We start from the raw sequence: 13428 nt of genomic DNA, 5'->3' as shown, positions 1-13428 counted from the left end.
ACAAAGCTGCTACTAGGAAATAAAGATTCAATAATGACCAGAGACTACTATTCTATCCACATTAAACAATAAATCTAAAACAGGAATGGCTACAAAATTAGGTTAGATTTTCCAAGCTTGAAGTAATTATTTAACAAAAAACTGTGGCATTTCCACCACAAGAAAAAATAGCATGATCTGACCGCTGTAATTTATAATCATTTTTTAAATTCAGGGGGTGAATAATGCTGTAACATTGAAAAAACATATTGATCAAGTACAAAATTAACTGCCAAATACACTACTGCTCTGTTCATTTGAAAACTAATTTCTTTAGGGAAAATAAACCACTTGTTAAACAGAAAGAGAAAGAGCTGATGACAACCTATTAGTAATGTACTATACCTCGGTCACAACAGTTTCACAGGACTATGGAATTAACCTCCAGGAAACAAGTCAAAAGAGAGAGATTTTTAATGTTTAAATTTGTTATGTTTGCTGTAATAATGAAATATTCATCTGTTGAAACAATTGCTTTATATCAGGGAAGACTGGCCAGTTTGTCTAAAAAAGTTTTGAAAAGATCACATTGAAATTTTAAGAAGCATTTAGTTATGGAGTAGTTAAAGAATATGTGGAGAATCAGAAAAGCAGCTTGATGTACCATTCTCATACAGAAAAAAATTAAGGGTCAGTGAAAACCAAGCCAAATAACAACATACTTTGAAAAGGCTTACAACAATTATCACATAAATATCCAATACCACTAGGTTGAACTAAACATATAAAAATAATATACATATTGGAAAGTAACTGCATAAAATTTAGCTTTGTAAACTTTTGTAATGAAGAATGGAAATCAAAGAAGGGTGGAAAACTAAGTTTTGTTGTTCTTTTAAGTTCCTTAGTTTCCTCATCTATAAAATGAAAATAATACCTGCTCTATCCATCTCAAATCTCAATTATGTCAGGAACAACTAAGAACTTTGAAAGGTATTATAAAACTGAGCCTATTGAGTTTATTTATAATAATTATCTTTGTGTACTTAATTGTGTAGCATTCACTCTACCTTATAATCACTATCCAACCATTTTTACTTAAACAATAATTATTAATCAGAGAATTTTGCATTTTGTAGTACAGGGTTCTAAATTTTTAAAGAAAAAAATGAATAGAAAACAAATACCAGCACTGCAATGGAAAAATATTGAAGAATAGCAAGATTACAGTGCCCATCAGAATGGAAAGGGAAATACAGGAAAGAAAAAAACAATAATATAGGAAACAGCTCATCTCCACACTTGAAATACTACCTGCTTAATATCCCACGAGTTTAACTATGTAAAACCAACATATGAAAGAGTATTTTTTAATTTTTAAAAATGTATTCCTTTTACATATATATAACACCAGGATATACCCTGACATAATCACAAAAGCATGGAACACAACTGGCTCCATTTTATTCCCCAGCACTCTCCCTAAGCCCCACCCCCAGCTGATCTCCCTCTATTCCACTGATCCTTCTTCAAAACATTTACAGTTTACTTTTTTGTTTATCTAAGCAGTGTCCTGTGGATACACCCATGCCAGGCCCCACCAAGTCACAACTATGCATACACACACAAAAGTTTGCTCAAATTCATTCCACTGTTCTTCCATTTTCCCATCCCTTCTTCCTCTTCCTCAATTCCTTTGTATACTCTACTGATCTTTCCTCTATTTTGGTGAAATTTCCTCTCCTTTTTCCCATTTCTTTTTGTATTCCTCTCTCTTATTTTGGATTAACTTCTACATGTCATAGAAAATACTCAACTTTTGACTTTGGGGAACTGGATTATTTCCTTTACCATGATAGCCTCTAGATCCATCCATTTATTGGCAAATGCTGTAATGTCATTCTTCTTTATGGATGAAAATACTCCATTGTGAATATATAACACATTTTCTTTATTCATTTGTTGAAGGGCACCTAGGTTTGTTTCATAACTTGGCTATTGTGAATTATGCTGCTATAAACACTGATGTGGCTACATCACTATAGTATGCTCATTTAAAATCTTTTGTATACATAGTGAGGAATGGAATAACTAGGTCATATGGTGGTTCCATTCCTAGTTTTCTGAGGAATTTCCATACTGCTTTATTTTTATTTAATTCTTATAAGGGGCATATATAAAGAACGGTTTCTCTAGGTTCAATGGCATGCGCCGGTAATCCCAGCTACTCAGGAGGATTCCAAACTCAAGACCAATCGCAAACACAGCAAGACACTGTTTCAAAATAAATTAAAAAGGGATTGGGGGGCTGGGGAGATAGCTCAGTCGGTAGAGTGCTTGCCTTACAAGCACAAGGTCCTGGGTTTGATCCCCAGCACCACCAAAAAAAAAAAAAAAAAAAAAAAAAGGGATTGGGACCTAGCTCAGTGGCAAAAAACCCTGGGTTGGATTGCAGTGCCAAATAATAATAATAATAGTTTTTAAAATTAAAAATTAGGTCTTAAAATATAGGAGATTAGTTTGTTTGATTTTTTTTTTTTGACCATACATTTTCAGTTAAATGAAACATTTATGTTTCTGGGTAGTAAAACTATAAATCAATTTAGATACTAAATATCTTGATGATTTTGCAGTAATGGAACCAGAAAGTAACTAAAAAGTAACTAACCACTAATTTAATCTTCCTTGAAATTCTTAAGATATTCATAGAAGTAAAAAAAAAATCTATTATTTCAGGATTTCAGGGAATAACAAACACATCGTAAGTTTATTTTGTTTCTGTTGTTTTTTGGGGGTTGTTTTGTTACCAGGGATTGAACCTAGTGGCACCTATTCACTGAGCCACATTCCCAACCCTTTTTATATCTTATTTTGAGACAGTGTCTCACTAAGTTGCTTAGGGCCTGGCTAAATTGCTGAGGCTGGCTTTGACCTCATGATCCTCCTTCCTCAGCCTCCCAAGCCACTGGGATTACAGGAATGTACCCAGGTCCATAAAGCTTTAAATGTAAACATAAATGGATCATAAAGTATCAAATTGAAGAGACAGCTATTATTATTGTGAAAGAATTTAAGAAATTAACTCACATCAGCCATCTTATACTAAAAGAGGTGAATGGTAACATACTTTTTCTAAACTTGATGTTAGGAGACTAGGTGGTAAAATTTTATATAAATATCTTTTATCAGTGACCTGTTATTTTAAACTTTCCCAGTGTGAAGGTTGTCCTGAAAATTAGAAAATGGCTCATGACAGAGATATACTGGCATTATACATAGCATATATTTCAGCTTGCTGATCCTATGCTAGATATATATGTAGTCTGAGAAACATTTAATTTTACTTATTTTAACTGAAGAAAAGTGAACAAATGACTATGAAAGACTACAGTAACACTAGTTGAGATGGAGTAGATAAGTCGTCTATATCAGCCAACCAAAAAACAGCATCAAGTCACACAGGCAACACCTAAAATTCAACTATCTTATCTATTTATTTTTCAAAGCTGGGGATTGAATATAGGGCCTCATGCAGGCTACATCACCAGGCCCTAAAATTCAAATTTAAAGATGACTGCTGAAATGACGTGTATCATAGAGCAATTTTTACAATTTATACTGTTTTACAACAATAACCAAAAAAAAAGCCAACAAAAATGCACAGTTGTGAACATCACATTGGTACAGGCAATGACAACCTAAAAATCCTATAAATAAAACAATTGTTAAAGGGATAAATTTACTGAATCTGGTAGTGCACACCTATAACCCCAGTGGCTCAGGAAACTGAGGTAGGAGGACCACCAAGTTCAAAGACAGCTTCAACAACTAAGCAAGAACCTCTATCAAAAAATAAATGTAAAAAAGAGCTGAGAATGTGTCCTAGTGGTTAAGTTCCCCTAGATTCTATTCCTGGTACTAAAAAAGAAAACAGGATAAATTTATGTGGTTAGCATTTATCACTCATATAGTTTTACTGGTACAGACTGCACCATTAAGCCATCACACACCTAAATATTTAAGATCAACCATGAATTAATCAAATCCCTGAAAGTGTTCCTAGGTCTATTACTTTCTAAAACTTCAGGATCTACCGTATAGCTATTTAAATTGGTGGCATGGAATAAATCATATTACATCTAGAAATATATATCTTTACTGTCTTTTCAGTAAAATCTGTACTTCCTAATTTTCAACTAAAATTATAATGGTGAATATGTGGCTATCACTCTACATTCATGGTTATGAATATATGTTGGCTTCCCATATACACATATATACATGCAAACATGTACAAAGTGCACAAAGTATGTGTGCACACACACACACACTTTTTTTTTCCTTCTGTGGTGTTAGGCTTGTTTTCTCATTTTATTAATGCTAAAATCTAATAAGGTACTCATTTCTACTGCTTTTTGTAGCTCTTTATATTCCTTATCTTTTCTAAAGTAACAACATAAATATTTCTTTTTTATTTTTTATTTTTACAGACTGCACATTGATTGATTATACACAAATGGGGTACATCTTTTCATTTCTATGGTTGTGCATGATGTAGATTCATACCATTTGTGTAATCATACATGTACATAGGGGTAATGATGTCTGTCTCATTCCACCTTTTCATACCCCTGCCCCCTCCTCCCTCTCATTCCCCTCTACATAATCTAAAGTTCCTCCATTCTTCTCTCACACCCCCACCCCCATTATACATTATCTTCCACTTATCAGGGAAAACATTTGGTCTTTGGTTTTTTGGGATTGACTTATTTCACGTAGCATGGTATTCTTCAATTCCATCCATTTACCTGCAAATGCCATGATATTATTTATAAAGAACTTACAAAACTTTACACCAAAAATACAAAGAATCAATAAATGGCCCTAGGACCTGGACAGTGTGGAGATTCCTCAGAAAACTTGGAAGGGACCCACCTTTTGACCCAGTTATCCCACTCCTCAGTTTATACCCAAAGGACTTAAAATTAGCATACTAAAGTAATGCAACCACATCAATGTTTACAGCAGTTCAATTCATAATAGCTGGATTGTGGAACCAACCTAGATGCCCTTCAACAGATGAATGGATAAAGCAACTGTAGTATATATATATACACACAATGGAACATAAATATTTCTATGCCTCTTAGCCCATATGATCTGGAGATAAATCTCTAGATGATTTTGCTTAAAGTTTATATCTGTACTCAAAATTAAAATGTTATTAAGTAAATTGCAAAAACTAAAATGCCAACATTATGCGGCTTGTCACCTGAAAGTGTTTCATGATAACAGCTGGCAGAGACAGTTACAGTATTTCAAATAATAGTCTTGGATTAACCCAACTGCTGGTTTCTATGTGAGATATATTCACTTGAAAACACATTTTACAAGGGAAAAAGAGAGGTTGATTTTATCCACAACTAAATGAGAAAACAAATGGTTTTGCCCTTCTTTTGTTTCTTGGGGGTCTATACAACATATAGCTAAGCTAAGAGGAGGCATACTGTGTCATACATCTTGATTCTATTACTTGCTGTTTATCACCTATTGTAAATCACAGTCTCTCCAAATCTGAGTATACTAATCTATGCAATGAAGGTATTACAAAATACTATCTTCAAGGCTCATTCCAACTTAAAAAAATCTACAACTATATGAAATATCTATAGAAATGGCAACCATAAAATTACAGCATAAATGGAGAGGCCTACATTAGTCAGAACTAATTACCTAAACAGTCTTTAAAACTAGTTAGTAACTTCTGAAATAATTTAAATTTAATCCTCTCTGAAATCCAGAAAGTGAATTTTAAATTAGCGCACACTATTCCTATAGTTCAACATTTCCAAATAAGAGCTCTTTCTACCCTGATATTAAAGATAAACTTATCCATTTCATTCAAATGATTCTATATTTAAAAATTCCAATTACTTATTTACTGTCAATTAAGTCTTTCATCCATTGCACTTAAAATGGGAGAAGCTTAAGGCACCTAACTTTTGTTTCAAAAAAGCTGTTTATTAAAAGTATTTCAGTCACAAAAATTCCTGACAGAAAAGTCTGTTCTATACTTTAACTGTAGTTGATTATTATAATTACATTTATTTACTAAAACCTTACCTGAATAACTAGCAGTAAGTGACAGATGTTCTTTCATTATTCTCTTTCTTTAAATGCTAAAAATGTTGCCTAATAAATCAACATGATTACTTACAAGGCAAGTATCTGCTTCTCCCTCGTCCATTGGCTCATCAACCATTTTAAGACCATTTACCTGAAAAACATTGTTCGAAAATTGATATTCAGTAGTATTAAAACAAGAGTAATAACTAAGAAATATATAACCCTAAGCATCTCCCTTTGAAATCTAATAAGGCCCACAATTACTGAAAAACAGAAAGATAAAGGACATGTAGGAGGTACTTAGAAAAAAAAAAAACTACTAATATGGTTCACCAGATTGTCCTTAAGAATCCTTGATTCCTCAGAGCTTTATATTTCATTTATATATTTTAGGACTCTGCTAGGACATATGATCATACACTAAATACATGAATCATGTATTTTAATTAAGATTGTCCTAAGGAAAATATCTATGACATAAAAAAATGTCAGACAGAAGAAATCTACCTTAGGGGGTTGTGACTGTAGCCTAGTGGCATGTGTGAGGCACTGGGTTCGATTCTCAGCACCACATATACATAAATAAAATAAAGATCCATTGACAGCTAAAATACATATTTTATTAAAAAAAAGAAATCTACCTTGAATATATTCAAGAAAATTAAGATGGTAAGAGTTTTATATAATTTCCCTGTTGCGAATTCCTCTCCAATCATATGAGTTCAATTTAAACACATAAAATACTACACAGAAGAAAGAATAAACTGTAGAAGACAGATATGTGGCAGTGAAAAGAAATTATTTCAACATACAAATCTCAGTATATAATTAAATGTATTCTTCAATTGCTAATTAAAAGAAGATTAAATATAAACAACTTAGATCAAGGGTCTACAAACTATGATCCATAGGCCAAATCTGGCCTGCTGCTTGTTTCTGTATAAAATATTCCTGGAGCACAGCCACGCCCATTTGTTTCTAAACAGCAAAACTGCATAGTTGTGATAGAGTTTCTATGCCTGCAAGGCCTAAGTATTTATTATTTGAGCATTCATAAAAAAGTCTTCCAATCATAGACATAAGATATCTGAAACAGCAAAATGGTCTAGGGGCAAAAAGGAATTTTAACACTGTCCACTTGAAAAAGTCCATAAAAGGCATACATGTACAAACAGAGAAACAACGTGTATCCCATTTGTTTACAATAAAAAAAAAAGAAAAAGTCCATAAAAAAGTAGAAAAATGAAGTAAATTATACAGAGCTACTGGTGACAGTCAAATGAAATAAGCCCACAACACCTGCGTCTCCCCTGATTGTACCTAAAACCCTAGGCATAAAACAAAAGGAAACTACCTAAGGACTCTAGAAACTAAGCAATAGCAACAGGAAGAGAGATCAAAATTTGAGAAATAACTGATGAGTTCCCTGAGCTTATGTTCCAAATTTATCCCCTGAAATTGACCCAAGGACAGGCTAAGTCATAGATTTCTACTGTAGGCATGAACAAAAATTTCCAGAGAAATCCTACTTTGTAAATACAGAACCAGGAAAAAATGCACTTTTGAGATGTTGATCATAAGGAAAAGTCAAGCATTTCCCATGACATTCCTTCTTTTCAACTCCCAGTCCTAATCTAAGGTAAACCCCAATCAAAAGAAAACCTAGCTCTCTGGCAAGAGGAAGCAGGAAAAGAGGATTTTATAATAGGAAAGGTATGGAAGTCATCCCTATTAGTTTTTTATTCTCTTCTTCACTTCATTCCAAGGGCATCCCTCACAGTGAAAAGCTTTGTGACAAAATGAAAGACTAAGAATTTGAGAGAAACTCACACTGTTTGCCAGAAGAACAGCATAAGAGTCTCTGAGAACCAGATAATTTGGAAAAAATAACAGCAAAAACAGAATGGCAGAAAGATAATCTCTTAATTGACTGTATGAAACAATATATGTCATGTTCAACAACAAACTGCATGTGTAGCAAATAAAACCAAAGAACACAAAAAAGGCTTCGAAAACTGACCTGCAATATCAACCATTTCTCAAGATTTAGACCAACTGAATTATGAAGTGCATTCAGTAGCAAATGCAGAGTAATGACCCAAATGGTCTGAAAACTGAAATAATATTGGAACAATTATTCAAAGAGGGGGAGACAGAACTTGGGAGTGTGAACCAAACACTTTCTTACTGAAAGAAACAAATGTGAATGGAATCAACTCCAAGATGTCTGTCAACTCCAAATATCTGTCAAGTATTTTAGAACAGCTGTACCAAGATTTTTTGAATAAAAATAAACATACCTGAACAGAATGATAAACACTTCTCAGCAGATTCACAGAAAGCAAATAAGAACAGATGTAATTCCAGAATCAAAAATCATAATATATGAAATTTTTAAAATACTGTATAAGATCAATAAAAGAATGCAGATAGAAGAGGATATAGTAAAGTTGAAGACAGATAAACAGAAATAATCCAATATGAAGACAGTGAAAATGATTACAACAAGCTACAACCCAATCCAGCAATCCTACTACTGGGTATACACCCAAAAGAAATAAAACGAATATGCTAAAAAAAAAAAAAACCTGCACCTGCTCTCCCATGTTTTCTGCAGCACTATTCACAACACCCAGGATATAAAATCAAACTAAATGTTCATTAACAGGTGAATAGATAAAGAAAATGCAGTATTTGTACACAATAGAATACTATTCAGCCATAAAAAACACAGAATTCTGTCAATTGCAACAACACAGATGAACCTGAAGAAAACCGCATGATCTCACTTATATAGAGAATATAAAAACGATAATCTTGTAGGAATTCAGAGCAAAATAGTGGTTGCCAGAGACTGAGGAAAATAGTTGGCAGGTGGGGAGAGATCTAATACAGATACAATGTTATTTTTGGATAGAATCAGTTCTGGTACTCTATGGCACAGCAAGGTGAATACAACAATTTTTCATTCTCGATCTCAAAATAATTAAATTTAAAAGAACTTATCATAAGGTAATGATAAAAGTTTAAGATATTGGATATGCTAATTACTGAGTTATCACTAATCAGGATATCACATTATACCTCATGAATACATATGTACATAAAAAAATAGAGCCTCAGATGCACAGAAAAATATCAAATGGTCTAAAATCAATTTCATTAATATCCCATTAAAAATAAAATCATACTGAAAAAAATTACTTAAAGAAAGACAATCCCATTCCTATGAAATGTGGAGAACAGGGAATCTATAGTAACAGAGTAGATTACTGGTTGTTCAAGGCTAATATTTGTGGGGATGAAGGTAATAACTAAAGAGTACAATGTTTCTTTTGGATGTGAGGAAAAATTTGATGTCTACAAACATCTGTAAATATTTTAATAAGGGCAACAGATTATATATTTAAATGGGTAAATTATACAATGTATGAATTATATCTCAAAGCCGTTTTGAAAAATCATTAATAACTGGAAATTTCTCAAACTGGTAAAAGACATAAATTTATAGATTCAAGGTCAGAGAACCCCAAACAGTACAAAGTTATAGAAAAACCACCTAAAGATATATCTTAATTAAGCTACTCTAAACCAAAAGAAAACTGGGGGAAAAAATAATGAAATGAGAGAAAAGTTTTAAATAAAGGGGAACATCAAATTGAATGACTATAGATTCCTCCAAGAGAAATCATGGAGGTCAGAAAACAGCTGAAGAACATTCACCTGAGAAAAATGGAAATACATGTAAACAAATAAATTTGTATATTAACAGAGCAGTTTTATTCATAACTGTCATATTGGAAACAGGCCATGTGTCTTTAATCTGGTAAATAAATATTATTCATCAATAAAAATGGGAGAAGCACTGATATTTGAGATTACAGATGGATCTTAAAAGCATTTTAATAACTCAATGTCATCAAACCCAAGTGCTAAATATTGGATGACTTCATATACATGACACTGAAAAAGGTAAACTACAGAGAAAGAATTCATATCATTAGTTTCCAGGGGTTGGGAGTAGAATAAGGGGACTCACTACTAAGCAATAAAAAGGAATGATTTATTGATACACTCAACAACATGGGTGCACCTTCAATATATTATTTTAAATGCAAGAAGCAAGCTTCAAAAGGCTACATAATGCGACAGACATCATTTATAGCATTCTGAAAAGGCAAAACAATAAAAAATGGAAAAGACATTAGTGGTTGCCAGGGTTTAAGGCATACTACAAAGAGGCACCTTAATGGGCATCAGGGGGTGGTGGTTTTGGGTTGATGGAACTATTCCTTATCTTGATTGTGTTGGTAGTTACACAATACTAAGCATTTGTCTATCCTCAAACCACACAGTTCCAGGAGTAAATTTTATTTATATAATTTAATGAACATTATCTTAAAACAACAATGAAAACCAAGGTAAGCAACTAATGATGCCTATTTTTCTAATGGATCCATTAGTCCTTATCTTATTTTAATCTCTGTAGCATATCACAGGTGACCAAATTTCTATTGGATTCTTTGACTTCTTTGATATCACTACCTCATTTTCTATTACCCTACTTGACTGCTTTTTTTCTGTATCTTTGAAACACAGTAACTCCTCAGGAAATGCAACTAAATTACTGATGAATCTCAGATTTACTCTGATACTACTCTTCTCACCTGCATACTTAACAGTTCCACTAGTTTATCTCACTGTATCTCAAAAATAACCAAGATACAAAGGAATTAGTGACCCCTACAAATATGCTCTCCCTCTAGGGTTCCCCATTTCAATAACTGATGCCACTATCTTACCATTTTACCTCAACAGAACTGTCAAAGTGCTGTCTGTGTGTGTGTGTGTGTGTGTGTAATTTTTTCCAGGAGACAGATTTGTCATTAACAGTGAGCATTCAGCAAAACAGTCCAAAAATCAAAAAAGGCTGAATACTTATATTTTACTTTTACAATAAAGCAACTCTAAGGATTATCTAAAGAAGAAGGGTAACACATAGAATAAAGATGATTAATCAAAAAAGAAAAACACTGCTTCCCTTCTGTTACTTAGTTACTGGTTACTTCTTATTCATACCATCTTATGACTAATTTTCCATGAAGCTGTGGATCTGAAGGAACTAGAAATAAAATAAATTTGAGTCAAAAAGATCTCTCTATTCTGGAAATCATCTCTGTCACCAGAAATTACCTTTAGAACTCTACATTTTTTTTCCATTTCATCTACCCTCAAGGTACCAGATTTTCAATATAAACTACTCATTCCTACGGAGGACCACAATATTCACTGATCATTATTAGAATTTAAATCATTTCTACCCATGTGAAAACAAAAAATGTTTTCATAATTCTCTGGAACAATGAATTTTTATTTCAAAAAATATATAATTTGAAAAGAAAAATAATCATGTTGTTTCCCCCAATGGAGAAGAAATAATTTTCTACCAAAGCCTAGAAAGCTGACCAGTAATTATAAATGCTATAAAAATTTACACAAATATTCCAAAATCCAAGTGAATAAAACTCTCATGTCAAAGCCTAATGAAGAATACTTTAAATTTATTTTTGTTTTGTCAGAAAAGAATTGAATTACAAGTCTTCTGGACAAACAGAAACAAACTGAGTTGCTGTAATCATCTAACCTCAGAAAAGCATATGGGTCACTTCAAATCTATCACTTTCTTACTACTATTGACAAACACAGGTCATCAAGGAAACCTGAACTGAGAAAGAAAAACATATTTTCCTTTTAGATTTTTAGAATTGGAGGTGATGTAGCAAAGTGAAATATAAATAAATATAGTTTTGAAAAGAGTTTACTACTATCTGGTCCATAATTCTATAATACAAACCTACCCCTTAGTCTAACATACAAGAGTAATGTAACAGAGCAAAACATGGTGCTGAAAAATACACTGAAGAAGTAGAGAAATACACAAATAAGGAAAAACTAAGTAGAAAGTAAGAAGAAATATGGGTGATGTAAACTAACAATGTGATTAACAAAACCTAACAGTTTTCTCAACAAAGTTGATACTATTATAAATTTAAAAGTACTCTCCAGGATCCTCAAAATGCAACTAGTAAACAAAATCACTGTATTCAAACAATGCCTAATATTGAACACGTTTAATAAGTTGGCAGCATAAAGAAAAACTTTCTCTGAATAAGATTTATGTTTGTCCATTAGCCTGTCACATTTTATAAAGAGTTCATCAGTTTTTTTCCACATTAAATAACCAGAACAAATAATATCTAAAACTTAAGAGTTGTATTTATATCTACCTAGAATAAATACCTATGTCAGTGTACTGAATTAAGCCCAGAACAGAAACTTCCACAGCTGATCAATGTGGCAGACACATTCTAAGATGGATCTTCCAGGATCTTCACCTCTTGGTGTCTATGCCCTTGTATGATCTCCATCATCTAGAGTGTGAATGCAACCTATGGTTGTATTCCACACAAAAGAATATGGCAAAAGTGATGGAATTTCACTTGCATGATTATATTATATCATAGAGGACTCTAGAGACTTTCCTTTTTTACTTTATTGAAGTAGTGAGATAATATGGGATTCTAAGCAACCTCTAGGAGCTGAGAGCGGCCTCCAGTCAACACCCAACAAAAAGCTAGAGCCTTCAGAGTCTTACAATCACAAAAAAGAATTGTGCCAAGAATCTGAAGGAGTTTAGAAGTAGATCTTTCCCCACTCAAGCCTCTGTATAAGAATGCAGAAGAGCCAAAACCTTGATTACAGGTTTGTGGGACTAAACAGAGGCCCAGGTTGAGTCATGCCCAGATTCCTGACCCAAAGAAATTATGAGATAATGTGTTTTGTTTTAATCTTCTAAATTTGTGGTGTACTGTAATTTAAAAATAGATAATTAATACAATCAATATTACTAGATAAAATACCTGTGATTTAAAATTATCACCCAAAAGAGAGTTTCTAGGGAGAAATTTATATTTTAATACTTTTAAAAATACATATTTATTAAATGTATGTACTTGTTCTCATTTGTCAATTACATGCTACTAAGTAACCTAAGAACAACAGTCAAGTACAACCAAATATTTGTTAAAACATTTGACCAACAGGGCTACCTAATTATTTTTTGTTTTAAGTGAGATTGAGAAGATACACATTTGCCCTTTAATTTTGCTTTCTGAGAAATCAATTGCTAACTTAATAAGCATATTGTAAAGAACATAATTTCATACTTCTTTAATAATCAGGGATATTTCAGTATCTTAAGTTATTTCTCTGAACGTGAACTATCAAATGCACAGATTTGTTGTTACAGAAGAGGCAAAAAAT

The 13428-nt window shown here is 32.6% G+C and overlaps 1 protein-coding gene across 5 annotated transcripts in view; it reads right to left on the bottom strand.

Annotated features, from left to right (window-relative positions):
• Nucleotides 1-13428, bottom strand: part of RPS6KA6 (ribosomal protein S6 kinase A6) — a 102114-nt gene that overhangs the window by 63158 nt on the left and 25528 nt on the right. For all 5 annotated transcript variants that reach the window (XM_079124510.1, XM_079124511.1, XM_079124512.1 and 2 more), the window contains one exon: nucleotides 6197-6256. In XM_079124510.1, the coding sequence (XP_078980636.1) occupies nucleotides 6197-6256 (60 nt within the window). The remainder of the gene's footprint in view (nucleotides 1-6196; nucleotides 6257-13428) is intronic.

This window comes from Sciurus vulgaris, assembly GCF_902686455.1.
Source record: "Sciurus vulgaris genome assembly, chromosome: X".
Taxonomy (NCBI): Eukaryota; Metazoa; Chordata; class Mammalia; order Rodentia; family Sciuridae; genus Sciurus; species Sciurus vulgaris.
This window is presented reverse-complemented; position numbering and strand designations above follow the sequence as displayed.